General features: G+C 47.9%; 1 protein-coding gene and 1 long non-coding RNA gene across 3 annotated transcripts; one reads left to right on the top strand and one right to left on the bottom strand.

The window, feature by feature from the left end:
* Window positions 1-608: 608 nt before the first annotated feature.
* Window positions 609-18,524, bottom strand: LOC145520576 (uncharacterized). Of its 2 annotated transcripts, XM_081527318.1 has the most exons (6): window positions 17,860-18,524; window positions 17,067-17,360; window positions 15,908-15,984; window positions 2,564-2,691; window positions 1,969-2,130; window positions 609-1,652 (listed from the first exon to the last, which is right to left on the bottom strand). In XM_081527318.1, the coding sequence occupies exons 2-6, from the start codon at window positions 17,109-17,111 to the stop codon at window positions 1,228-1,230; spliced, it is 837 nt and encodes a 278-aa protein (XP_081383444.1). In that variant the 5' UTR covers window positions 17,112-17,360; window positions 17,860-18,524; the 3' UTR covers window positions 609-1,227. The 2 variants fall into 2 exon arrangements, with proteins under 2 accessions (XP_081383444.1, XP_081383434.1); XM_081527308.1 differs by lacking the exon at window positions 17,860-18,524 and having other exon boundaries at window positions 2,564-2,858; window positions 17,067-17,255.
* On the top strand, window positions 17,256-25,907 carry LOC145520578 (uncharacterized). The gene is made up of 3 exons (XR_014064606.1): window positions 17,256-17,371; window positions 18,411-18,939; window positions 19,904-25,907. It is a non-coding gene; the product is annotated as an uncharacterized LOC145520578 (long non-coding RNA).
* The last annotated feature ends 1,433 nt before the right edge of the window (window positions 25,908-27,340 follow it).

Genomic DNA, 27,340 nt, shown 5'->3' with positions numbered 1-27,340 from the left:
GCCAATACTGGGCTTGGAGGGGAGCCAATTTTCTTATATTTACACATTTTATCCTAACCATATCTTATTTCAGATGTGATTCAGAAATTAAACCCAAGGGAGGGAACTGAAGAATGCTCCATCATCCTTGTCACTGAAATATTACTACAGTCAATATTTTCTGATTTTTTCAATTTTAAAAACAGTAATTGGATGTTTTTATCATTCAGACTTTCTTTAGTGCAGTTTAAGGTTCAGAGCAAAACTGAGGGAAAGCACAGAGATTTCCCACATACTGCCTCCCCACACGGGCATAACCTCCCTTGTCCACACCAAAGAGGTCCCTGTGTTACAACTGGAGGACTTGTACTGACACATCATGATCCCGAGTTCACGCTTCTGTTGGATATCCTGTGTGTTTGAACTTTCATGTTTTTACAATAAAATATCTGTTTTCAATTGAAGTGTAACTGATTTACAGTTTATATATATACACACTTAGATGTTCTCTTCCATTGCGGTTTATCACAAGGTTGAATATACTTTCCTGTGCTATACAGCAGACCTTTTGTCTATCCATTGTATATATACACTTGTTAGCACTCTCATAAAGTCACACTGACAAAAGATTGCAATTTTTAAAAATTTATTGTGGTCAATGTAGAACACAATGTTCTATAATAAGTAAAATGTAGTTTTAATTTCAACACCAAAAATCTACAAAGTTCATCATACAATCCAGATTTCTCATTTGATATAAAGATTTGTTCAAGGTACGTTCCTAACCATAACCTCAAAAAACCTAATCTCTAGAAAAACCCAAAAAAGACAATTGTGCCTTAGAGTGGAACCCACTCCTACGAATCTATCTCTATCTCTACATCTCATCCATCTTTCTCTCTCGCCATCCCCTATCCACCTGTCTCTCATTTCCTTTTTCAAGTAAAACAGGAAAATATGGAGGGATGAAAAGGCACAAATCACATCACTAAGGTTTGCAATCTGAGCCATAGGATTAAAGAAGAGTTGTCCTCTGACGCACATCCTAGCAGGCTGACTTCTGGACACAGAACACGTCTCCGTGAGCCGGGATGCAGCAGGGGTGAGGTCTGCTCACTGAGGAACACCATCCCCCAGACAGGTGGGTTTCTGTCTTTTGTGGAGGAAGTTCTTCGCCTCAGGGTACTGAGATGCTGCCTCGGAGCCTTGCAAGACCAGAGAAATGATGGAGAAAGGCGAGGTGCGCCCCTAAGGCCCAGGCGCCCAGGGCGGGTAGGGCTGCGGGCCCGGAGGTCGGTGGTGCCCGGCGAGCAGGGAATCGAGCGCCGTCAGCGCCCAGTGCAGGGCCGCGCCCGCGTGCGTCAGCTGCCAGGTGAGCCAGGCGCGCTGCGAGGCCGTGGGCTCCGTGCGGTCGGTGGCCACCCGTAGGAAGGCGCCCCCGGGGGCCCGCAACTCATCCAGGACCACATCAAGGGCTCCCATTTGGTTGGAGAGCTGGCACGTGAGTGCCTCCAGGGGCGCGGCGGCTTCAGGTGACTGGGTTCTGCGAGGGTGCTTGGAGGAGGTGGGCCTGGACTCCGGGTTGTACTGGCAGCGTCTCTGGCCCCGGGCCCACACTGGCGATCGGAACCGGGCTCCCCTGTCCTGAAGACGCCCGAAAGTATGGGCAGAACCTAAGTAGGAGACAGAACAGGAGGGGTTCCTGTGATGTGCGCTGCCCCTGAAATTTCTCCTCAAATTCAGCATCGCCCCTTGCCTGTCCCAACACCTCCACCCGGCCTCACACCGCACCATACTTGACTCTGCTGGCCTCTTCCAACATCTGCTGGCACCCCGGGACAAGTCCTGGGTGCTTTCCTCTCGGCCTGTTCCCACTTCATGGGCATCTCACCAGGGTCAGAGGCTCTCTCCGCCCTCTGGGGGTCCAGTTTGCCCCTCAGGGCCTTTGCCCACATCCCCACCTCTACCAAGCCCAGCCCAGAAACCTACCTCCTCTGTGGTAAAGTCCTGCTCTGCAGGAGTTTGGATGCTCCTTAGCTCTCCACTGGGCTGGGGGTGGTCGTCCCCTCACCTTCTCTTCTCCACGGCCGCTTCTCTTGTGACTCTCAGGGGAGCCATCCCGGCTTCTGCAGCGCTTGTGCCTGGTGACCTCTGTGGGTGGAGAGGAGGACAGAGTGAGTGTTCCCTGACCTACCTCTGGAATCTGGGGAGAGTGGGTTAGAGAAGGTTCCAAGTCCCACTGCTCCTCCACCTCCATGCCATCCCCTCCCCCAACTCTGGCTTCTTCCAGCCCCCCTCTCCCTCCATGAACATCTCAACTGGACAGAGTAGTTGCTGAGCTGCCTGGCAGGCATGCCCCAGGAAACCCTCTCTCAAGGTCAGACCTCAAGATTGGCATAGCTGGTAGGGCCCCGGATCATAGGGGATCGGGACTTCACCCTGGGTTTCTCTCCCCCTTTTCAGAGGTGTCAAGGTCATATCTGGCACCGGTTCCTCTGTCCCGCAGCTCAGTCTCTACTGTCTCCCAAATTCTCTCCAGGATCACTCAAAACAGATGTCTGCAAACAAGACTCTGGCATCTTACCTGCTTTGCTCTGAGAGCCCTCTTGTGTCTCCGTGCTTCGTTTCTCTCTCTGTCTTTCTGAGGGATGTCCATCTCCTCCCTTCTCTTTTACAGACAGGTTTTCCTTGGAGGAAATCCTTCCATTTTCCCTGTGGGAGACACCTTGTTTCTGCTGGCCAGGCCTTCTGCTGCTTGCAGCCCCTTTTATTGTGTCCATGTCTCCCATCTGCAGCACAGGTCTGGATGCCTCAGAAGTGGACCAGGGAATGACCAGGTGAGCAGAGGGTGTGGCCTGGGATAGCTTCCGGACAGCCCCCTGGGAATCACAGATTGGTCCTCAGGAGGATCACACCCCCGAGGGCATTTGCATGATGAGGTTAGCACTCTTTGGTACATCCCACTGACTTTCTTGGTCCTCAGGACATTGTAACTTAATTTCAGAGCATTTTGATTCTCTGCTAAACGTTAATATCAGAGCAGGACAATTTAAAGAAAAATTTTAAGTTTTTGTGATGAGGAAAAGTTTTAAAGGCTTTTTTGAATTTGTTAAAATATTACTACTGGTTTTTTATGGTTTGGCTTTTTCGCCACAAGTGGTATGTTAGGTCCCCACCAGGGATCCAACCTGCACTCCCTGCATTGGAAGGAAAAGTCTTAGCCTCTGGACTGTCAGGGAGGTCCCATAAAAAGGCAGTTTTTTCCCCTTGTTTGTTTCATGCTGCTTTTTATCTATTTGTTTTCATAGTTGTGTATCTGAATGTCTGTCAGCATGGGTCATTCTATGTCCCGGGTCAGCAAGGTGCTGGTATAAAGGACTAGAAAAGCTTTGTAGTTTGTTTTACTTGCTTTCTCTTTGGCCCCTACTCAGGTAGACTGTCCTGACACGAGTGCCACCAGAGACGCTACAGCTGAAAGATCGTGTTTAAGCTCCAAATTACTGTGCTGTTTTTTTTTTAAAGGCATGACCTCTGCTTTCCACATCATACTGAGTTTATTTAATTTTTCTTATTTTTCTCACTCTTGTTTCTTCTTTTGTCTGGATATGGACATACTTTTCAACTGGGATCAGAAGGTACAAAAAGCCATAATAGGTGAGTGACAAAAATAACCTGGGACACAGCTTTGAGAGCACTGGTCCATGAATAATTTGAAGCAAGTGATGGATATATTCATACCATTCGTGGGGTTCTCAAGGCAAGAATACTGGAGTGATTTGCCACGCCTTTCTCCAGTGGACCACATTCTGTCAGACCTCTCCACCATGACTCGTCCATCTTGGGTGGCCCTACACCACAAATTGTGGAAAATTCTTCAAGAGATGGGAATACCGGACCACCTGACCTGCCTCCTGAGAAATATGTATGCAGGTCAGGAAGCAACAGTTAGACCCGAGCATGGAACAGCGGACTGGTTCCAAACTGGAAAGAAATATCAAGGATGAATATTGTCACCCTTCTTATTTAACTTATATGCAGAGTACATCATGGGAAATTCCAGGCTGGATGAATCACAAGCTAGAATCTAGATTGCTGGAGAAATATCAATAACCTCAGATACGCATGTGACACCACCCTTATGGCAGAAACTGAAGAGCCTCTTGATGAAAGTGAAAGAGGAGAGTGAAAAAGCTGGCTTAAAACTCAGCATTCAAAAAACTAAGATCATGGCATCTGGTCCCATCACTTCATGGCAAATAGATGGGGAAACAAGGGAAACAGTGACAGACTTTATTTTCTCGGGCTCCAAAACCACTGCAGATGGTGACTGCAGCCATGAAATTAAAAGGCTCTTGCTCCTTGGAAGAAAAGCAATGACAAACCTAGACAGCATATTAAAAAGCAGAGGCATTACCTTGCTAACAGAGGCCCGTATAATTAAAGCTATGGTTTTTGTCGAAGTCATGTATGGATGTGAGAGTTGGGCTATAAAGAAAGCCGAGTGCCAAAAAATTGATGCTTTTAAACTGTGGTGTAGGAGAAGACTCTTGAGAGTCCCTTGGACAGCAAGGAGATCCAACCAGTCAGTCCTACAGGAAAGCAGTCCTGAATATTCCTTGGAAGGACTGAAGCTGAAACTCCAATACTTTGGCCTCCCAATGGGAAGATCTCACTCATTGGAAAAGATCCTGATGCTGGGAAAGATTGAGGGCAGGAGGAGAAGGGGATGACAGAGGATGAGATGGTGGGATGGCCTCACCGACTTGATGGACATGAGTTTGAGTAAGCTCCGGGAGTTGGTGATGGACTGGGAAACCTGGCGTGCTGCAGTCCAAGGGATTGCAAAGAGTCGGACACGACTGAGCGCCTGAACTGAAAGGATGTATTCACGGTCTCTAATTGCAAACAATGTACTTGTAGGTGGAACAATTTCTGTGAATGAGCAGGAGGGAGCATATGGAAGGGAGCGCATTGTCTTTTCACACAGCTACTCTTCTATAAAAACAGCCTCCAGCAGGTCTATGGGACCCCTAGTCCAGGTTGTTACTGCTGATGGCTGAGAAAACCAGCACAAGCCAATCAGAATCTATTCTTATTAGACTCAAGGTACCCAGACTTCAGAGTAAAGAGCTGAGTCATGTTCCCGAGAATGTTCACTTTGCTCTACACCTGAAACTAACAACGTTATTCATCAACTATACTCCAATGTAAAACAAAAAGTTAAAAAAAGAAAAGAAAAGAATGTTCTGTGGCTTCTGGGGCTTACAGAGTCCTTACCTTTTCTGAGGCTTCATTAACTGATCAGTGGATTCTGAGATGTGGCTCACTATTTTCACACTAGTTATCTTTGGACACATATTGATATAGAGTGTCACATATTCCTGGAAAGTGTACATGTTACGAGAGTGGGAATTAATTCCAAGTGCTCAAGTGCATGGAAGGCCCTGATCTCCCATCATCCTGTAGTCACTATTGGGATTGTTTAGGTCTCATCTTCGAAAATAAATCCTTCAAGTGTAATCATGCTGATTGGCCTGGTGCATGCAGACTTCCTGAAGTTTTCAAATCTAGTGTAGCTTCCCAAACGGGTTCACATGGAGGAGTCTGCATTCTTTTTAATTTTGCTCAAAATATGCACATTTCCTGTACCCCAAAGCCTTGCCTTCAGTGCGCAGGGAATTTAGATTTCTAGAGACGTTAGACAAAACCAGTATAATGATTAAGGGTTGATCTGCACTCAGGAAAGGTGCTATCCTGTGACCTCGATGTTGTGATTTATAGTAAGAAATATGTATTTGGTGTTTGTCCTGTTCTGGCACAGCTACTAAAGCCACTGGAATTTCTTAAGTGTGAAAGTGATCAATGGGCTTTGTTATGTTAATGAGGTGACCTTTGGAGAGCATCCCAGTGACCAAAGAATAGGGGCTGCCTGACCTTATCAGAACCCCATGTTACAGGGAGGCGAGAGGAGCTGGAGATTAAACCCATCACCAGTGTCTAATGAGTTACTCACGTCTCTGTAATGAAGCCTCTGTAAAAACCCGAAAGGACTGGTCTGGAAAGCTTCCAGGTTGGTGAACAGGTTGGGATTTGGGGAGGAAACTCATGCCCTTTCCCCTTACCTTGCTTGAGGCACATCTTCTATCTGGCTGTCCCTGAGTTACAGCCTTTTATTACAAAATGATAATCTAATCCATAGAAGATTTCTCTGAGTTCTATAAGCAAATTAATTGAACCCAAGAAGGGTCATTGGAACCTCCACACTCTAGTGGATCCACCAGAAGCACAGCTGCCGACCTGGAGCTGTGAGTGCATCTAAGGTGGGGGAGGGGCTGTCTTGTAACCCGGAGCCCTGAATCTTTGGAATCTGAAGTTTTCTCTGAGTACAAAGTGTCAGGATTGTGAGACACCGAACTAGTGTCGGAAATTGCTTGGTAGTGTGGGGAAAACACACTGTCACTTTGAACTTGTACTGGAATCTTACCACCCTTCCCTGGCTCCTGTCACTGCCCACTGCACGTGGGGCTCTTGCACTCATAGGACCCTCTGGGTTCAGACCTGGCAAGATGTCAGGCACTGTAAGGGTCAGGGAAAGCAGACCAATAGCAAGTATAGCCAGTACGGCTGACTTCTCTTTATTTACCATGAATTTATACTTCTCAAAGGAAGATAACTGGATTATTTTCCCATGACTTATTCTAGAATCTCGTGTCTTCCGACGTTTGATTTACTTGCAGTCCATAATATTGGGCTGCTTTGCTGTTACTAGTAGCCCCTTTCCTTCAGCTCAGCCACTCATCATGAGCAGCAGAAACCTTTCAGAAGAAAATGTTTTGATCACTTTCTCTAAGGCAGTTATGTTGGAACATCAGGTGTTATTTATTTATTTGTTTTAAAATCATCCGTACTCAGAGCATTTCTAGGAAGAAAACAGACCATTTAATCTCCGCTAATGTGAAGATAGGAAAGTTTTATCCTGGCTGCTACGTTTCCTGTTGGGAGGCTCCCTTATGACCAGATATCTTAGGACCATGTGAGATGAGTAACCTCATGGGGAATGCACCTTTGCCTCTCCTTTTTTAGATTTAGACCCTGATGCTGGGAAAGATTGAAGGCGGGAGGAGAAGGGGATGACAGAGGATGAGATGGTTGGATGGCCTCACTGACTCAATGGACATGAGTTTGAGTAAACTCCAGGATTTGGTAATGGACAGGGAGGCCTGGCATGCTGCAGTCCATGGGGTCGCAAAGAGTTGGACACGACTGAAGGACTGAACTGAACTTATTAAGGTATTTGCTGTTTTGTTCCACTACCTTCTGTCATTTTTCAGGCAACTTCATAATTTCTTTTTCCAAAAACCTTTTATCTTTCTGAGCAAAGAACTATTCCAAGTGCTCTTTACAGTATTCCAGGGAATTGAAGTTTTTTCCAATTACAGAATTTTGTAATGACCGAAATAAATGTAAACCCAAATGCGCAATGTCTGATGAATACGGCCGATGAATCAGGACTTACAAGCCAAGCTGTACCAGTTTTTGCCCAGTCATCAAAGAAACATGCAGTCTTGAGTTATCCTGATGGAAGATTATGTGTTTTGTTGACTAATTCTAGGCAATTTTCATTGAGTGTTGTTTTCAGTTGGACTAATTGGAAGCAGTAGTTGCTGGAATTAATGGTTTGGTTTTCTGAGAGAAACTTATAATAGAGGACATCCTTCCAATCCCACCATATACCTAACATCTCTTTTTTTGGATGAAGACCGATATTTGGTGTGGTTGGCGGTGTTTCGTTTCGCTGGCCCCACAACCTCTTCCATTCCACATTATTGTACAATATTCACTTTTCTTTGTCCAACACAGTTTTATTTAAAATCAGAACATTTTTGTTACATCTCAGTAGAGAATCCCTTGTGGAAATGGTCAAGAAGATTTTATCTAACTTATGTGAAACCCAAACATCAAAGTGATTAACATAACCAAGGTGATAGAAATTATTTTCAGCACTTGATTTGGATATTTTGAGTGTGTCTGCTATTCCTGAATGGCATAAGTTGATTGTCTTCAATTAATGTCTCCATTTGATTGCTGTCAACTTCAACAGGTCTACCAGACCATGGATCATCGTCAGTGAGAAATCCCAGCACAAAATTTGAAAACTACTTTTGATACATGTGATTAGTCGCCGCACCTTCTCCATATACTGCACAAATCTTTTTTTTGCATTTCAGTTGCTTTTTTTTACCTTTCTTGAAATGATAAAGCATACTGTGCTGAAAAATGCTGTTTTTTCTTGCATCTTCGATATTAAAATGGCTACACAAAAATTCACCAATTTTGATATATATATATTTTTAATGCATGGTGATATGAGCACTGTCACAATACAATCTAACAAAATTGTTTTGAATAAAGTTAAAAAGAACTAGGCCCTGCAAGAGCCACCTTACAGAAGAAAAAAAAGAAGGAAGCTTTTGGCCTACTCAGTAGGTGATTAGTTCACAAACTGTGGTCCCAGGACAAGGAGCATCACTCATTTCACAGCTTGTTTATGACATAAGTGTTAGGCTTCAATCCAGGCTTACTGGGTCAGAACACTGGAGGTGGGGCAGTGCACTCTGATCCTCATGCCCCACCCCCAACCCACCATGTGATTCTGATGCAGGTTTCAATATGAGAAGAACTGAAAGAGAATATTCAGATAGAGGGGTGAGAAAGATGTCATTCATTTAAAACCAGCAATCAGCATCCTAAGGGAGTGGTCTGGATCAGGTTATTTACTATTTTTCCCTTTAATTTCAACATAAAATAATTTTGTATATTTGTGCCCATAATGGTTTTAGGTGGAAAAAATATTTTCTTGTCTGTACACATTTGACCATAACTATCTTATTTCAGGTGTGATTTCAGAAATTAAACATAAGAGAGGGAACCTAGAGTGCTCCATCATCAGTGTCACGGAAATATTATGACAGTCAGTATTTTCTAATCCTTTCAAGTTTTTAAGTAATAGTAATTCGATATTTTTAAAATTAGGACTCTGCTTAGTGCAGTTTAAGATTCCGAGCAAAAGTGAGGAAAAGCAGAGAGATTTCCCAGACGCCTCCTCCCCACACGGGCATCACCTCCCCTGTATCTGCACCAAAGAGGCACCAGTGCCACCAGTGAAGGACCTGCACTCACATCGTGATCGTGGGTTCACACTTGTGTTGTACATCCTGTGTGTTTGGATCTCATTTTTTTTTAATAAAGTACTTTTTTTCAATTGATTTCAATTGAAGTATAGTTGATCTACTATGTTGTATTAATTACTGCTATATGGCAAAGTGTTTCAGGTTATACATATATATATATATATATATATATATACATTCTTTATCATGTTCTCCATTTTGGTTTATCACAGGATATTAAATATAGTTCCCTGTACCGTACAGTAGGACCTTGTTGTTTATTCATCCTCTATGTAATATTTAGCATCTGCTGACCCCAAACTCCCAATCCATCCCTTCCCCACACTCTCTCTTCCTAGGCAACTGCTAGCCTTGACTATGTCCATGATTCTGCTTCTGTTTCATATATAGATTCATTTGTGTCATATTTTAGATTCCACTTATAAGTCATATTGTATGGCATCTGTCTTTCTCTTTCTGACTTACTTCACTTACTAAAATAGTCTCTAGTTGAATACATGTTGCTGCAAATGGCATTATTTTGTTCTTTTTATGCCCGAGTAATATTCCATTGTGTACGTTTACCACATCTTCTTCATCCATTCATCTCTTGATGGAATTTAGATTGTCTTCATGTCTTGGCTACTGTGAATTGTGTTGCTATGAACATAGTGGTGCATCTATCTTTTTGAATTATAATTTCTTCTAGACATACCCAGAAATGCGAATGCTGGATCACATGGTAATTCTATTTTTAGTTTTCTGAGGAAACTCTGTACTCTTTTCCACAGTGGCTGTACCAGCTTACATTCCCACCAACAGTACAGGAAGCTCCTCTTTTCTCCCTACCTTCTCCAGCATTTCTTATTTGTAGACTTTTTACTGATGGCCATTCTGACTAGCATGAAGTGGTACATCATTTTACTTTGGATTTACATTTCTCTAATAATCAGCAATGTTGAGCATCTTTTCACGTGCCTATTGGCCATCTGTATTTTTCTTTGGAGACATACCTCTTTACATCTTTGGCCTGTTTTTCCAATGGGTTGTTTATTTTTTTGTGGTTGTTGAGTTGTATGTGGACCTTAATATTTAATCAAAATATTTTGAGGGTAAATGACATATGTTTATAATAATTTAAAAACAAAATTTTAAATGTTTGATTCCAAATCACCTTAACATTTTAATTAGCATATAACAAATATGTATAGTATTTTACAACTGTAGTACATATGTATATAGTAATTTAAATAATAATAAACATATCAGAGGTAACCTTTCCATTTCTTGCAAAAGGGGTACAGCAAAGGTGAAGGATTACAGGGTTCAGAGAGTATTTAATATGCAGTAAGACACAGCTTCCTCTATGACTACATTCAAATGCAATCCCAACCATGTACAGATGCAAGATTTCCAGAAGGAGGTGATAAGACTCATGCAACCCCACGAGGCCACATTTCCTGCTCTCCATCAAATTGAAAAGAAAACAATGGTTGCTCACCTGGCCTGGACTCACCTGACCTGACTGTGCCACCTGGCCACAGTGGCCTTAGGCAACTCCCTTCCCTGCTCAGAGCCTCATACCTGCCAAGGTTCCAGGGCACCCAGAGAGGAGAGAGCTCAAAAGTGTATGTGAACCACCCCCAGTACTGCTGCGGGTCACTGCCGGTTTTCAGCACCTCTGCCTGCACTGAACTGGCCCGGTGTCCAGGCTGCCAGGCTATGTTCCCCAGCATAGTTAGTAGGTGAAGAAGATGACACTGCTGGGGGGTCCCTGTTTGGACCCTCGCCCGCCTTGTCCCAAGTCATCACCCTGACTTCTCTCCTTTCGTCCCCTGTACTGTGGGAACCATCATCACATTGGTCTCGGCGGGTTAATGTGAGGTGAAAATGACAACACAAGAAAGGCATAAAACTGTGCCTCTGGGATAACCAGTGCTGCTAGAGGTCAGGAGAGGTCACTGGGGGAGGCCCAGAGAGCTGGGCCTAGTGACAAGTGGCTGCAGGGAGCACCAAGGAGGCGACCAGGGTTGGGGAAAACCAGTCTGTGACACACTTGGTAACTTCCAAGTGTGTTCAGCGTGTGAATGTCTGTCACCCTGTGCTCTGAAGATATGGGCACTCGGTATCTGGATTGTATTATCCAAAGCTGTTTTTTGTTAACATTCTCATGGGAATAGGAAAAATTCTGAAAGTTATTCAACCTCCACAGAGGAAAAGGAACCATCCAATACTGGACTTCGAGTGGACTCAGGAGAAACTGCACTGGGCGTGTGTGTGGGCTGTACATACATATACTGAAAGATTGCAGGTAGAAAAGAGGAAGCCACAGAGAAGGGAGAAGAACCAGGTGACCAGGAGGTGGTGGCTGACAGGCTGGATGGTGACAGAGCGGCCTTGCCATCAGGGTCCCTTCTGTCCCCGCCCCTCAGTCAACCTTTGGTGCCTGTCCCACAGCTCTGTGACGTGGTCCTGGAACCGCACAGGGACACACATTCTCTAAGCTTGATGCCTGAGGAGAAGCGAGTGTCAGACAAGGCAGGACTATGCACCGTCCTCTGCCTTCAATCAGACTGGGGTACAGGGTTCTTTCCTTCATTTTTCTGTGGGCTGGGGATCTTCTTCCTGTCTCATTATGCAATGCAAGAACAGCTGCCTTTTCCAACACATGGGAAATAACCACAGCATGAGTGAGTGACGGGATCCTGGGCAGGACCCAAAATTTAGTGGCACTTGTTTTCCTTCTCCTGTTGCCTCTATTTTAAACCAACACTGGAGTCGGTGGGAATTCTCAGGAAGCATTAAATCCTGACTCCAGGGGAACAGCTTGGGTCCCCTGGCACAACAGTGGGAGGGGGCTACCTTCCAAATGCCCCAGGTCCTGAAGACTCCAGACAGAACCCCTGCTCCTGCCTTCAGCACTGGACCTAGGCCAGAGCTTCCCTACCTGGACAGACCCCGAGAGACCCTAGGGCAGCACAGGATCAACCTTCTCTGAGAAGAGCTGATCCTTCTCCTCCGTGACTCAGGTGTCCCCCTTCCCATCTAGACCGCAGGGTTCTGGTGCAGTCTGGCCTTGCCACCAATGGGAGAAACACTGGGAAGAGGCTGTGAAGCCAGGCTTGGGGGAGGGATGGAGGGGGTCATGAAGGCAGTGATGGGGGACCTGGGTCCCTGCTGTCCCCGTGATAAGGGAGGATGCACCCGGCAGCTCTTGTCTCCTGCAGGCACCTGCACCAGCCTTCTCTTGAAGGTCACTGTCTGGTGAACTTACAGCAGATCTCTGCTCTGAGAGTGTTAGAGCACCTGTGGAAGCAGACATTCCACTCTGGGGGGATGCAGGGTGGGCTTCCTGTGTGCCTCCTTGTGCCCATGGCATCCTCACTCACTCTGGCGGCCAGCTCCCTGTCCACCCACCCCCTCATTTCGGACTCATCAACTCCACCACAGAAGCTCCTCTGCCCAGATCCATCGTTACCACTGAGTCCATGCTGATCAAGGACCACTTGTCACCCCACACCTGCCTGTTCCCTTCCACCCCCAGACCGCAGCCAGATTCTGAAACGGAGTCCTCATTTACCTCCACTTGATCTCTGGGGCCTCTCTCCTCACCTGGCCCCACACTCTCTGTGCGTCCAAATTCTCACAAACATGTCCCCGTCTCAGTTACTCCAACACTTAAATGGGTCACATAGCCAGGACAGGGACCCCTCATATTGGTCCAGGCTCTCAGAGGTCCCTCTGAATGGAGAGGACAGCAAACTGGACAAGAATCTGTCACCAATTCAAGAGAGAGAGACACCCCAGGAGACCCTCAGCAGGAGTGGGTCAAAGAAGAGAAGCAGGACTCGGGACCAGCACCTCAGGAAGAAGACACCCTGGTGCAGGACAGGGGATGAGAACAGAATCCTGGGAACACCCCCCCCACCCGACTCCAGATTGACTGAAGGGCACCTTCCAAATACCTGAGCTCTTGTCCAAGGACTTCTCAGCTGGAATTTGGCAGGTGGGGTGGGCTCCAGAAGATGCACGTCACGGAGCCAAGAATGTGTCTGACTCTGTGCAGAGCCAGGCCCCCCAGAATCAGAGGTGTTTCCAAGACAAGGAGGGTGATAAAACTCTGAGGAACAAGTCAGTCATGGACCGGATGCTAAATTACAAAACTGGGGTAGCTTGTGCAACTAATGCAATGAGAAACGTCTTCCCAAGGATGTACTCACAGCCCAGGGGAGAACCAAATAAACAGAGATCTTGCGATTACAAGGCTCCCTCCTTCCCTAAACAGGGTAGGACCTCAAATCCACATCTGCAGACAAGAGCAGCCTCAAGGTCACAATCCCCGAATCTGCACAAGGAAGGTTAAGACAAGGACATGAATGGTGAGACCCGAGAGGCTCACCTCTCGGGATCAACACCTGTGCTGGAGGGAACCACCTTCTGCTCCCCGTGGGTCTCCTGCCTCCCAGAGAAGAGGCTCTGGGACCAGACTCAGAATCAGCAGAGGCCCCTGGGTCCAGCCCTGGTTCTCCTACAGGTTCTGTCCAAGGGTAAAATAAATACAAAACGAAATCCTTTTTTAGGGGCTTCATCCACTGAGAAGAGGGAAAAATCAGAAAGAGCCATGGTCCAAACCAAGACAGGTCAGGCTGTGTGCAAAACTCACTCTTAGGCATCAGAGCTGCCTCCGTGAGCAAAGGGCCACGGCCGCCAAGTCCCTGGCCACTCCAGCTTTGCCTCCTGGATCTGGGGGAGGTTTCAGTCACCAGCACGGAGTCTTCCTCCCCCACCCCTCATTCCTCCAGAGGCCAGAATACCGTTTGCTCCATTTAGAGGGCTGTGCTGGGTATCCTTTGAAGAGGAATTTCCCCATGACCATGAGCAGGGAGGTGTGGAAGTATTTTTCCTTCAAATATCCCTGTGCTGTGCCCTGCCTGGGCTCAGGTTGGGGCTAGAGGTTGAGGGTATCCAGGGCTGGGCGCTCAGAGCCTGGAAGGGGCCTCTTCAGTCTTCCTGCAAATCTACTTTGGATCCTCACACTGGATCGTGGGGGTGGTGGCAGGGGACCTTCACACCACCTGTTTCTAGGCCTCCTCAGTGCACCTGCTCGGAGGTCCAATGACTAAATTTCATTGTTTCTTATTAAATGTACGGAAGGATTAATGAAAATATTACACAACATTGGAAGCTTCTACTGGTGAGAAGTAGCAGACTCCACCCAAAGACATAGATAAACCAGACTTTGTTCTGTTCCCTCACCACCTGACATTCACACAGCTGTGGGTCAAGGTCCTGTGAGGAGGTCACAGCGGGCCCTCCTCCACCCTTGGGCCACCATCACAGAAGGGACAAGAGCCCCCGCTCTGGTCTGGGCAGTGCGAGCACACAGGGAGGCGGCTGTGGCTGCTCCTCCCCATCTGTCCAGGGGACAGGCAGCGCTTTCAAGGTTCCCAAACATCCTTTCCTCTCAGCGCTCCAGAGCGAGGTCTGGGAAGCCTGGTGTGCCTGGCACAGGGGGGTGACTACTGTGGAGTGAGCGTGGGCTTCCCGTGTGAGCTCCACACCCTAGGGTGCAGCTGGAGGGGGCCATCAGGAACCCCTGCTCCTCTTCCTCCCCCTACAAGGGGACTGCTGCTGCTGCTGCTAAGTCGCTTCAGTCATGTCCAACTCTGTGCAACCCCATAGACGGCAGCCCACCAGGCTCCCCCGTCCCTGGGATTCTCCAGGCAAGAACACTGGAGTGGGTTGCCATTTCCTTCTCCAATGCATGAAAGTGAAAAGTGAAAGTGAAGTCGCTCAGTTGTGTCTGACTGTTCGCGACCCCATGGACTGCAGCCTACCAGGCTCCTCCGTCCATAGGATTTTCCAGGCAAGAGTACGGAAGTGGGGTGCCATTGCCTTCTCCAAGGGGGCAGGAGCCTCTTATTAGCAAAACTGAGAAGGGAGATGCCCGGTACACTGACAGCTTCACAAAGATTTCCACCTGCCCCCAAGCAGATCAGGTGACCTTCCAGCCACTAGTGGGGACTTCCTTCGGAGCTGGGGACACAACAGTAGCCCTGTGCACAGGGCACGTCTCCCAGCCATTCCTGCCCCACAAGACTGTCTGGAACAGGAACAATGTGCAGTGACGCTCAGATGCATTGCTGGGTCCTGGGCTAATGGCTCAGGTCCTAGAATCAGGCCAGGGTCTGAGGAAGTATCTGCCTCGTCTGTGGTTTATCTTGACCTTGACGATGAGATCTCCCCACTGAGAGTGTACCTTCAGGGAGGGACTCCTGCCCCACACAATCTTCACACTGGCTGGATGGCCTGATCACAGGTCAAAAGGACCCCGAGTGGTCAGTGGTGAAGACGTTCCCCTTGCAGTCCCACCTGCACTTGGGAAAATGAGGTGGAGAGAGAGAGAGCAAGGTTTTGGGGGGCCCCGTCCCCTGCTCGTGAGAGACAAGGACACGGAGGACAGGGCTCCATCCTGGCCAGGTGCCCCGGTTCCTTCCTCGGAGAATAAAGTCTTCAGGCTGGAGGATCCCGCGCCCTCCCTAACACTGTTGTTCATGACATCCTGCAGGAGCTCATCCTTGCTGCCAACAGCTGGCCTTCAGGGTGGGGGTGCCCCTGTGATTTTCCATCTGGGCGCAACCTGGAGAGACCTTCAGGGACAGGCACAGCTCGCGTTCCAGGTGGGCCCGCCCTCTGTAACAAGGGCAGTTCCTCTGGCCTTGGTCTGGACCACTGCCCAGCCCAGATGAGCGACTCACCACCATCCCAGTGAGCCTCTGACACCAGCACATCCTTGCTGTCTGCTAAGCGCCATGGAAGGGCAGCGGAGGCACTGCTGAAAGACAAGAGTCATGGGAGTGAGTCAGTAAGAAGAGGCACAAGCGTCCTGGGAATCCCCAGGAAATCAGCAGAGAAATGGACCTTGGGGCAGCCAGAGAGCCCTTTATGCCACATGCTGGATGCAATATATGTTGACCTAAGTTAGTTACTAGGATAATACAGCATTATCCTAGTAATTACATATGATAACTACAATTATCTTGCACTAATTACATCACTTTGCACCTTTTGAAGAAATTTTGAGGGATTGAAGAAGTTTGCAATTACTTGGGAGAATCTGAATAACGACAGCTGGCCTTGGTACTGATTTACCCAAGTGTTCCTCATCTCTACAACCCAGGTTCAAAGACAGAGAGGCTGTGCAGATGGTAGGGAGGAGGCCCTCAGGGTCTGAGACACGGTCACCTCCCAAATGACACCTCTGGGAGAGAGGAGCGTCTGCTGACTGAAGGAGCAGGGCCCTGGTTCATGTAGGGAAATCAGTGCGTGGCCCAGAATGAGAAATTTATAGCACCTGGGGATGCTTCAAGGACTAACTGGAAGGCCCCGGAATTTGTGTATTTTGCCCCCATTGTAGATAGGTATTCCCTTTCTCCAGGTTTTTGTCGGCATATCTCTCAAGAAATAATCCTGAATATGGAAATATCACACAGTATGTGGTAACTTCCAGCCTCCAAAGATCTCAATAAATGGATTTTATTTTATAAAAATAAATCTCCCTAAATGTTGTATGAGGAAATTGAGAGTAAGTTGGAACGAGAGGTTGTGCGTTCAGTACTCCAGGAAATTGAGGAGATCTCAGCCGCAGCTTGCCAGGTGGTGCTAGAGGTAAAGAACCTGCCTGCCAATGCAGGAGATGCAAGAGACTCGGGTTCGATCCCTGAGTGAGGAAGATCCCCTGGAGTAGGAAGTGGTAATCCGCTCCAGTATTCTTGCTTAGGAAACCCCATGGACAGAGGAGCCTGGCAGGCTGCAGCCCCATGGGGCCGCAAAGAGTCCGAAACAAGTTAGCCACTGAACACACACAGCTAAGTTCCCCTGATGGTCAGGACCAAGGAAAGGCCACATTTTACTCACTATTTCTGCAGCCCGCAGAGTGTCGCACAGCTGGTACAGCGACATACTAAGATGGTTTTCTCACCCTGGAAGCGGTGCCTGAGCGCAGGGACCCTGGCTGTGGGAGTTTTCTGCGTCGGTTGAGACGCCCTCTGCTGGCCGTTAGTGAGTGGCGGACGAAGCTGTGCGCGCATCCTCTCGAGGCGGTCTAGTGGAATCACCGAGATTCTTGAGACCGGCTTGTTTGCTGATGGCCCCAGGGAAGCTCCCCTCCGACTGTTCCTGCTCGTTCCTGCAACCAGCCTTTGATCACATCTATAGTAAATGTACGTAGTAAGCAAATCCTGAAATAGAATTTATAGTAATGGCTGTTTGTTGCTAAACAGAGGGAAGAATGAGAAGTGATGGTTTAATGGGTGTAAGGTTTTTTGGGAGGGGGGTGATGAGTATAGCCTGAAATCAGATAGCTGTGAAGATTGTACAACTTGTGAATATGCCAATCATTGAGTTGTATGCTTTAAAACTATTACTTGTATGCTTTGTGAAGTGTACTTCAACAAATTATTAATATTTTTAAAGCTAATAAACGATGGTACTGCTTCTTGTTCTTATGAATTCATTCAAGGTGTGGCATTTGGGCTGTGTTTGCATATGAACTGCCAAAATTATATATAATAATCCAGATACCGAAAGCTTGAAAAGCTGGATCATGAGTGTTGCTGGGTCTACTCTGTTTGCCCACTAATCCATTCACTCTTACTAATACAATAAGTATGGCTATATTCTCTCTCTTCACTGCCAGTGATATTATTACCTTTGATGACCTGATCTGATGAATCCTTAGAACAGCTCCCCGAGACTCCATAGATATCTGTGGGGAGAGAGAATACCTCACCTGTCTGTGTTTTCTTGGCATCCAGTGCATAAATACCATTTGGGTGACTCTCAATATACTTAACTCCAGTACTCTTGCCTGGAAAATCCCATGGACGGAGGAGCCTGGTAGGCTACAGTCCATGGGGTCGCTGAGAGTCGGACACGACTGAGCGACTTCACTTTCACTTTTCGCTTTCATGCACTGGAGAAGGAAATGGCAACGGGTCACACAGAGTCAGGCACGACTGAAGCGACTTAGCAGCAGCAGCAATATACTTAAATAACCATGTCAATAATAATAAAAGAATAATACCAACATATATAGCAGATATAGGTGATTTGAAAGAAAGATAGTTCATGTAAAGATACATTTTAGTTTTCCATGTCTCTGCAAGAAAATTATAAATGAAGATCATGAGTCTTAAAAACAAAACAGCCATTTGATGACAAGCATATTTTCTTCAAGATACCCTCTCCATTTTTCTTTAGTCTTCTCGGTGATGATGGAGAGAATAACCCTGGCTGGGTCAAAGCATCCCCCTGGCCATCAGCAGAGAACGGAGCCTTGCAAATATCCTTCATTTCAGGAATGCAGAGAGGAGCGCGGGGCCCGTCCCTTAACCGCGAGACACAGCTTCGTTTGCCGTTTCACCAACGGCCAGCAGACGGCGCCCGACTCTCCTTGGGATCAACGGGCGCCTGGACAGTTGACGGAAACTCGTGCTCCCCGAGCTCCCCGATATTCTGAGATTTCCAGTGTGAGAAGCCAACTTAGTTTGTCGCTGTTCCGCCTGTGTGACATCCCGGGGGCTGAGGAAATAGTTAAAAAGTGACCTTTCCTGGGCCCCGGACCACCCGGGGGAACTCCGCCATGGCGGAGATGTTGAGCGTAGAACCTCCCATTCTCACTCCCACGCTTCCTCATATAACAGTAATAGCGCAATATAGCGAAAAGTATTTTATAAAAGTATGAATTTATTGACACCGGAAATCAGCACAGACGGTGGGTATTTCCAAGGTCAGTATTGTTTCTTGAGAGATATGCCGACAAAAACCCAGAGAAAGGGAATACCTATCTACAATGGCGGCAAATACACAAATATGGGGCTTTCCAGTTAGTCCCTGAAACATCCCCAGGTGCTGTAAATTCCTCATCTGGGCCAGGCTCTGACTTTCTTACATGAACCAGGGCCCTGCTCCTTCTGCTTCAGTCCTCCAGACGGTCCCGGCTCCCAGAGGTGTCCTTTGGGAGATGTCCATGTGCCTGACCCTGAGGGCCCACTACACCTCCAACACACACACAGCTTCTCTGTCCTTACACCGGGGTTATAGAGATGAGGACCACGTGGGTTAATTAGTAAATTCAGATTTCACCAGTAATTTGCAAACTTCTGCTGCTGCTGCTGCTGCTAAGTCACTTCAGTCGTGTCCGGCTCTGTGCGACCCCATAGATGGCAGCCCATCAGGCTCCGCCGTCCCTGGGATTCTCCAGGCAAGAATACTGGAGTGGGTTGCCATTTCCTTCTCCAGTGCATGAAAGGGAAAAGTGAAAGTGAAGTCGCGCAGTCGTGTCCGACTCTTAGCGACCCCATGGACTGTAGCCTACCAGGCTCCTCCGTCCATGGGATTTTCCAGGCAAGAGTACTGGAGTGGGGTGCCATTGCCTTCTCAGTGCAAACTTCTTCAATCCCTCAAAATTTCTTCAAAATGTGCAAAATGATGTAATTAGTGCTTGCAATTATCATATGTAATTACTACGATAATACTATATAATAGTATTAGTAACATCTAGTATTATTAGATAATAATACTATGTTATCCTAGTAACAACTAACTTAGGACAACATACGCTGCACCCAGCTGGTGGCATAAAGGGCTCTCTGGCTGCCCCTAGGTCCATTTCTCTGCTGATTTCCTGGGGATTCCCAGGACGCTTGTGCCTCTTCTTACTGACTCACTCCCATGACTCTTGTCTTTCACAGTGCCTCCGCTGCCCTTCCATGGCGCTTAGCAGACAGCAAGGATGTGCTGGTGTCAGAGGCTCACTGGGATGGTGGTGAGTCGCTCATCTGGGCTGGGCAGTGGTCCAGACCAAGGCCAGAGGAACTGCCCTTGTTACAGAGGGCGGGCCCACCTGGAACGCGAGCTGTGCCTGTCCCTGAAGGTCTCTCCAGGTTGCGCCCAGATGGAAAATCACAGGGGCGCCCCCACCCTGAAGGCCAGCTGTTGGCAGCAAGGATGAACTCCTGCAGGATGTCATGAAGAACAGTGTTAGGGAGGGCGCGGGATCCTCCAGCCTGAAGACTTTATTCTCCGAGGAGGGAACCGGGGCACCTGGCCAGGATGGAGCCCTGTCCTCCGTGTCCTTGTCTCTCACGAGCAGGGGACTTGGCCCCCCAAAACCTTGCTCTCTCTCTCTCCACCTCATTTTCCCAAGTGCAGGTGGGACCGCAAGGGGAACGTCTTCACCACTGACCACTCGGGGTCCTTTTGACCTGTGATCAGGCCATCCAGCCAGTGTGAAGATTGTGTGGGGCAGGAGTCCCTCCCTGAAGGTACACTCTCAGTGGGGAGATCTCATCGTCAAGGTCAAGATAAACCACAGACGAGGCAGATACTTCCTCGGACCCTGGCCTGATTCTAGGACCAGAGTCATTAGACCATGACCCAGCAATGCATCTGAGCGTCACTGCACATTGTTCCTGTTCCAGACAGTCTTGTGGGGCAGGAATGGCTGGGAGATGTGCCCTGTGCACAGGGCTACTGTTGTGTCCCCAGCTCCGAAGGAAGTCCCCACTAGTGGCTGGAAGGTCACCTGATCTGCTTGGGGGCAGGTGGAAATCTTTGTGAAGCTGTCAGTGTACCGGGCATCTCCCTTCTCAATTTTGCTAATAAGAGGCTCCTGCCCCCTTGTAGGGAGAGGAAGAGGAGCAGGGGTTTCTGATGGCCCCCTCCAGCTGCACCCTAGGGTGTGGAGCTCACACGGGAAGCCCACGCTCACTCCGCAGTAGTCACCCCTCTGTGCCAGGCACACCAGGCTTCCCAGACCTCGCTCTGGAGCGCTGAGAGGAAAGAATGTTTGGGAACCTTGAAAGCGCTGCCTGTCCCCTGGACAGACGGGGAGGAGCAGCCACAGCCGCCTCCCTGTGTGCTCGCACTGCCCAGACCAGAGCTGGGGCTCTCGTCCCTTCTGTGCTGGTGGCCCAAGGGTGGAGGAGGGCCCGCTGTGACCTCCTCACAGGACCTTGACCCACAGCTGTGTGAATGCCAGGTGGTGAGGGAACAGAACAAAGTCTGGTTTATCTATGTCTTTGGGTGGAGTCTGCTACTTCTCACCAGTAGAAGCTTCCAATGTTGTGTAATATTTTCATTAATCCTTCCGTACATTTAATAAGAAACAATGAAATTTAGTCATTGGACCTCCGAGCAGGTGCACTGAGGAGGCCTAGAAACGGGTGGTGTGAAGGTCCCCTGCCACCACCCCCACGATCCAGTGTGAGGATCCAAAGTAGATTTGCAGGAAGACTGAAGAGGCCCCTTCCAGGCTCTGAGCCCCCAGCCCTGGATACCCTCAACCTCTAGCCCCAACCTGAGCCCAGGCAGGGCACAGCACAGGGATATTCGAAGGAAAAATACTTCCACACCTCCCTGCTCGTGGTCATGGGGAAATTCCTCTTCAAAGGATACCCAGCACAGCCCTCTAAATGGAGCAAACGGTATTCTGGCCTCTGGAGGAATGAGGGGTGGGGGAGGAAGACTCCGTGCTGGTGACTGAAACCTCCCCCAGATCCAGGAGGCAAAGCTGGAGTGGCCAGGGACTTGGCGGCCGTGGCCCTTTGCTCACGGAGGCAGCTCTGATGCCTAAGAGTGAGTTTTGCACACAGCCTGACCTGTCTTGGTTTGGACCATGGCTCTTTTTGATTTTTCCCTCTTCTCAGTGGATGAAGCCCCTAAAAAAGGATTTCGTTTTGTATTTATTTTACCCTTGGACAGTACCTGTAGGAGAACCAGGGCTGGACCCAGGGGCCTCTGCTGATTCTGAGTCTGGTCCCAGAGCCTCTTCTCTGGGAGGCAGGAGACCCACGGGGAGCAGAAGGTGGTTCCCTCCAGCACAGGTGTTGATCCCGAGAGGTGAGCCTCTCGGGTCTCACCATTCATGTCCTTGTCTTAACCTTCCTTGTGCAGATTCGGGGATTGTGACCTTGAGGCTGCTCTTGTCTGCAGATGTGGATTTGAGGTCCTACCCTGTTTAGGGAAGAAGGGAGCCTTGTAATCGCAAGATCTCTGTTTATTTGGTTCTCCCCTGGGCTGTGAGTACATCCTTGGGAAGACGTTTCTCATTGCATTAGTTGCACAAGCTACCCCAGTTTTGTAATTTAGCATCCGGTCCATGACTGACTTGTTCCTCAGAGTTTTATCACCCTCCTTGTCTTGGAAACACCTCTGATTCTGGGGGGCCTGGCTCTGCACAGAGTCAGACACATTCTTGGCTCCGTGACGTGCATCTTCTGGAGCCCACCCCACCCGCCAAATTCCAGCTGAGAAGCCCTTGGACAAGAGCTCAGGTATTTGGAAGGTGCCCTTCAGTCAATCTGGAGTCAGGTGGGGGGGGATGTTTTTCCCAGGATTCTGTTCTCATCCCCTGTCCTGCACCAGGGTGTCTTCTTCCTGAGGTGCTGGTCCCGAGTCCTGCTTCTCTTCTTTGACCCACTCCTGCTGAGGGTCTCCTGGGGTGTCTCTCTCTCTTGAATTGGTGACAGATTCTTGTCCAGTTTGCTGTCCTCTCCATTCAGAGGGACCTCTGAGAGCCTGGACCAATATGCGGGGTCCCTGTCCTGGCTATGTGACCCATTTAAGTGTTGGAGTAACTGAGACGGGGACATGTTTGTGAGAATTTGGACGCACAGAGAGTGTGGGGCCAGGTGAGGAGAGAGGCCCCAGAGATCAAGTGGAGGTAAATGAGGACTCCGTTTCAGAATCTGGCTGCGGTCTGGGGGTGGAAGGGAACAGGCAGGTGTGGGGTGACAAGTGGTCCTTGATCAGCATGGACTCAGTGGTAACGATGGATCTGGGCAGAGGAGCTTCTGTGGTGGAGTTGATGAGTCCGAAATGAGGGGGTGGGTGGACAGGGAGCTGGCCGCCAGAGTGAGTGAGGATGCCATGGGCGCGAGGAGGCACACAGGAAGCCCACCCTCCTGCATCCCCCCAGAGTGGAATGTCTGCTTCCACAGGTGCTCTAACACTCTCAGAGCAGAGATCTGCTGTAAGTTCACCAGACAGTGACCTTCAAGAGAAGGCTGGTGCAGGTGCCTGCAGGAGACAAGAGCTGCCGGGTGCATCCTCCCTTATCACGGGGACAGCAGGGACCCAGGTCCCCCATCACTGCCTTCATGACCACTCCATTCCTCCCCTATGCCTGGCTTCACAGCCCCTTCCCAGTGTTTCTCCCATTGGTGGCAAGGCCAGACTGCACCAGAACCCTGCGGTCTAGATGGGAAGGGGGACACCTGAGTCACGGAGGAGAAGGATCAGCTCTTCTCAGAGAAGGCTGATCCTGTGCTGCCCTAGGGTCTCTCGGGGTCTGTCCAGGTAGGGAAGCTCTGGCCTAGGTCCAGTGCTGAAGGCAGGAGCAGGGCTTCTGTCTGGAGTCTTCAGGACCTGGGGCATTTGGAAGGTAGCCCCCTCCCACTGTTGTGCCAGGGGACCCAAGCTGTTCCCCTGGAGTCAGGATCTAATGCTTCCTGAGAATTCCCACCGACTCCAGTGTTGGTTTAAAATAGAGGCAACAGGAGAAGGAAAACAAGTGCCACTAAATTTTGGGTCCTGCCCAGGATCCCGTCACTCACTCATGCTGTGGTTATTTCCCATGTGTTGGAAAAGGCAGCTGTTCTTGCATTGCGTAATGAGACAGGAAGAAGATCCCCAGCCCACAGAAAAATGAAGGAAAGAACCCTGTACCCCAGTCTGATTGAAGGCAGAGGACGGTGCATAGTCCTGCCTTGTCTGACACTCGCTTCTCCTCAGGCATCAAGCTTAGAGAATGTGTGTCCCTGTGCGGTTCCAGGACCACGTCACAGAGCTGTGGGACAGGCACCAAAGGTTGACTGAGGGGCGGGGACAGAAGGGACCCTGATGGCAAGGCCGCTCTGTCACCATCCAGCCTGTCAGCCACCACCCTCCTGGTCACCTGGTTCTTCTCCCTTCTCTGTGGCTTCCTCTTTTCTACCTGCAATCTTTCAGTATATGTATGTACAGCCCACACACACGCCCAGTGCAGTTTCTCCTTAGTCCACTCGAAGTCCAGTATTGGATGGTTCCTTTTCCTCTGTGGAGGTTGAATAACTTTCAGAATTTTTCCTATTCCCATGAGAATGTTAACAAAAAACAGCTTTGGATAATACAATCCAGATACCGAGTGCCCATATCTTCAGAGCACAGGGTGACAGACATTCACACTCTGAACACACTTGGAAGTTACCAAGTGTGTCACAGACTGGTTTTCCCCAACCCTGGTCGCCTCCTTGGTGCTCCCTGCAGTCACTTGTCACTAGGCCCAGCTCTCTGAGCCTTCCCCAGTGACCTCTCCTGACCTCTAGCAGCACTGGTTATCCCAGAGGCACAGCTTTATGCCTTTCTTGTGTTGTCATTTTCACCTCACATTAACCCGCTGAGACCAATGTGATGATGGTTCCCACAGTACAGGGGACGAAAGGAGAGAAGTCAGGGTGATGACTTGGGACAAGTCGGGCGAGGGTCCAAACAGGGACCCCCCAGCAGTGTCATCTTCTTCACCTACTAACTATGCTGGGGAACATAGCCTGGCAGCCTGGACACCGGGCCAGTTCAGTGCAGGCAGAGGTGCTGAAAACCGGCAGTGACCCGCAGCAGTACTGGGGGTGGTTCACACACACTTTTGAACTCTCTCCTCTCTGCATGCTTTGGATCCTTGGCAGGTATGAGGCTCTGAGCAGGGAAGGGACTGTCCTCAGGCCACTGCTACTAAGTGGCAGAGTCAGATTTGAGCCAGGGCCAGTGAGGGACTGTTATTTTTTTCTCCATTTGATGAAAGAGAGCAGGAAATGTGGCAAGGTGGGGTTACATGAGTCCTCTTTCCAGAAGGCTTGCCTCTGCATATGGTTGATGTCAAGGGATGTTCAACTTTACGGATCCAATATGTTGCATTTTCCTCCTATGTATGCCGTTTGTCAAGGACTCTCTGTTCCTTATCAGTTCCTGGAATACAGGAATGAGTAGAGCTGCCTGCAGTTCTCAGCACTGAGATCATGGGAAAGAGCACCTGCCTGGATTCCCTTCAGCGACTCCCTTCAGCGACTCTTTTCAGTGGCCTTGTACTTAATAGACTATCTATTTGTTGCAACTGGTGGAATTTCATTCTTTTTAATGGCTGAGTAATCATTTTACTGAAGATATATAAGCATGCATTTCTGCTAATAAAATACCCTTGTTCCACTAGAGACTTGGGTCTCCCGCTTCCTTCTGTTTGTCTCTGGCTAGTTCTTTGGAGCATGGAAGCCTACTGAGCTCACTTTCTCACCCGGGCTTTCAAGACCTCTTTGAGAGGACGCCCTGTGCCTTCGTGAGTGGTACAAGTCCCGTGTATGGGCTTTATTGGTTTTCCACGTAACCCGAAGAATATTGCTCTGTCTCTCTCTCTTTTTCCTCTCTTTCTTTTCGTTGACTCCAGTCCCCAGGTTCCGGTCTGTAAAAGACCACAACAGTTGGGGTTGAACTTGAATGAACTCATAGAGGGTTGTGTCTGTACTGCATATTAGATGCTACATGAACCCGGGAATCCTCCTTTGCTGTACCCCTTTGGAAAAATTGGAAAAGCTACCTGATATGTTTATTGTTATTTCAGTTATCATATACACATGTACCATGGTTGTAAAAATACTATACACAGTAAAAGTTATATCTAATTAAAATGTTTAAAAGGTAATTTGGAATAAAACATTTTAAAAACTATATTTGTCTTTAAATTATTATAAGGATATATCACAAAATATTATATAATATATATATATAATATTATATAATATATATATAATACATTATATATATATTATAATGTAATATTATATAATATTAAGGTCTAGACACAACTCAACAACAAACAATGGAAAAGTGGGCAGACGACCTGAAGAGACATTTCTCCAAAGAAGAAATACAGATGGCTAGTAGGTACATGAAAAGATGCTCAACATCTCTATTAAAGAGATGCAAATCCAAAGTACAATGACATTCCAGCTCATACTGCTCCGAGTGGCCATCAGTAAAAAGTCCACAAGTAAGAAACGCAGGTGTAGGTGTGGAGAAAAGAGAACGCACCTACATGGTTAGTGGGTGTTTAAGTCGGCACAGCCCCTGTAGCAAATTGTATGGATTTTCTCAGAAAACTAAAAATAGAATTACCATATGATCCAGCATTCCCATTTCTGGGCATATATCCAGACAAAAGCATAATTCAAAAACATGCATGCACCCCTATATTCACAGCAGCACTGTTCACAGCGGACAAGACATGGAAACAAAGTAAACATCCATCAACAGATGAATGGATAAAGAAGACATGGCAAATACACACAATGAATATTACTCAGCCATAAAGTAGAACAAAATAATGCCATTTGCAGCAATCCGGATGTAAATACAGATCATCACACTAAGTGAAGTACGTAAGAAGACAAATGCCATACAATATCACTTATATATGCAATGTAAAATATGACACAAATGAACATATGAAACAGAAACAGAATCGTGGACACAGAGAAGACTGGCAGTTGCCAAAGGGGACTGTGGGCGGGGGAGGGGTGGACTGTGAGTTTGGGATCTGCAGATACAAACTATTATGTAGAGAATGGGTAAACAAGATCCTGTTGTAAGCAAGGGGACTCTATTCAATATCCTTTGATTAACCATAATGGGAAAGAAAGTGAAAAAATATAAATGCATGTATAACAGAATCACTTCACTGTACAGCAGTAATTAATAGATTTTAAATCGACACTTCAACTGAAAAAAAGATATTTTACTAATATTAATATTTTCAAAAAATTAAGGTCCAAACCCACAAAATGTCCAACACCAAGAATGAACTCATGATTGCAATGTGTCCGTGCAGACTCCTCAGCTGTAACACAGGTACAGCTTTGGTGTGGACTATAGACAGTAGGGAGGGAGGTGTGCCCATATGAGGGGGAGAGGAGGCATCTGGGAAATCTCTGTGCTTGCCCTGATTTCTTCTCTGAACCTTAAGCTGCACTAAGGAAAGTCTTAATTTTTAAAATATCAAATTACTATTACTTAAAAATCTGCAATGATTAGAAAATATTGACTGTCATAATATTTCAGTGACATCGATGATGGAGCCTTCTTCAGTTCCTTCCTTTGTGTTT

The sequence above is a fragment of the Giraffa tippelskirchi genome, chromosome 1, assembly GCF_054371585.1.
Source record: "Giraffa tippelskirchi isolate mGirTip1 chromosome 1, T2T-mGirTip1v1.2.pri, whole genome shotgun sequence".
NCBI lineage: Eukaryota > Metazoa > Chordata > Mammalia > Artiodactyla > Giraffidae > Giraffa > Giraffa tippelskirchi.
The sequence above is the reverse complement of the archived record's forward strand: the minus strand, read 5'-3'. Positions and strand labels throughout refer to the sequence as shown.

Bases quoted from the DNA above. Each gene is read 5' to 3' on its own strand.
- LOC145520576 (XM_081527308.1), bottom strand. From the start codon at position 15,940: ATGTGCTGGTGTCAGAGGCTCACTGGGATGGTG. The intron at 2,859-15,907 runs GTGAGTCGCTCA...TGTGATTCCCAG, and splicing joins AGAGGCTCACTGGGATGGTG to GGGGCTGTCCGGAAGCTATC. The intron at 2,131-2,563 runs GTAAGATGCCAG...CTCCACCCACAG, and splicing joins GGGCTCTCAGAGCAAAGCAG to AGGTCACCAGGCACAAGCGC.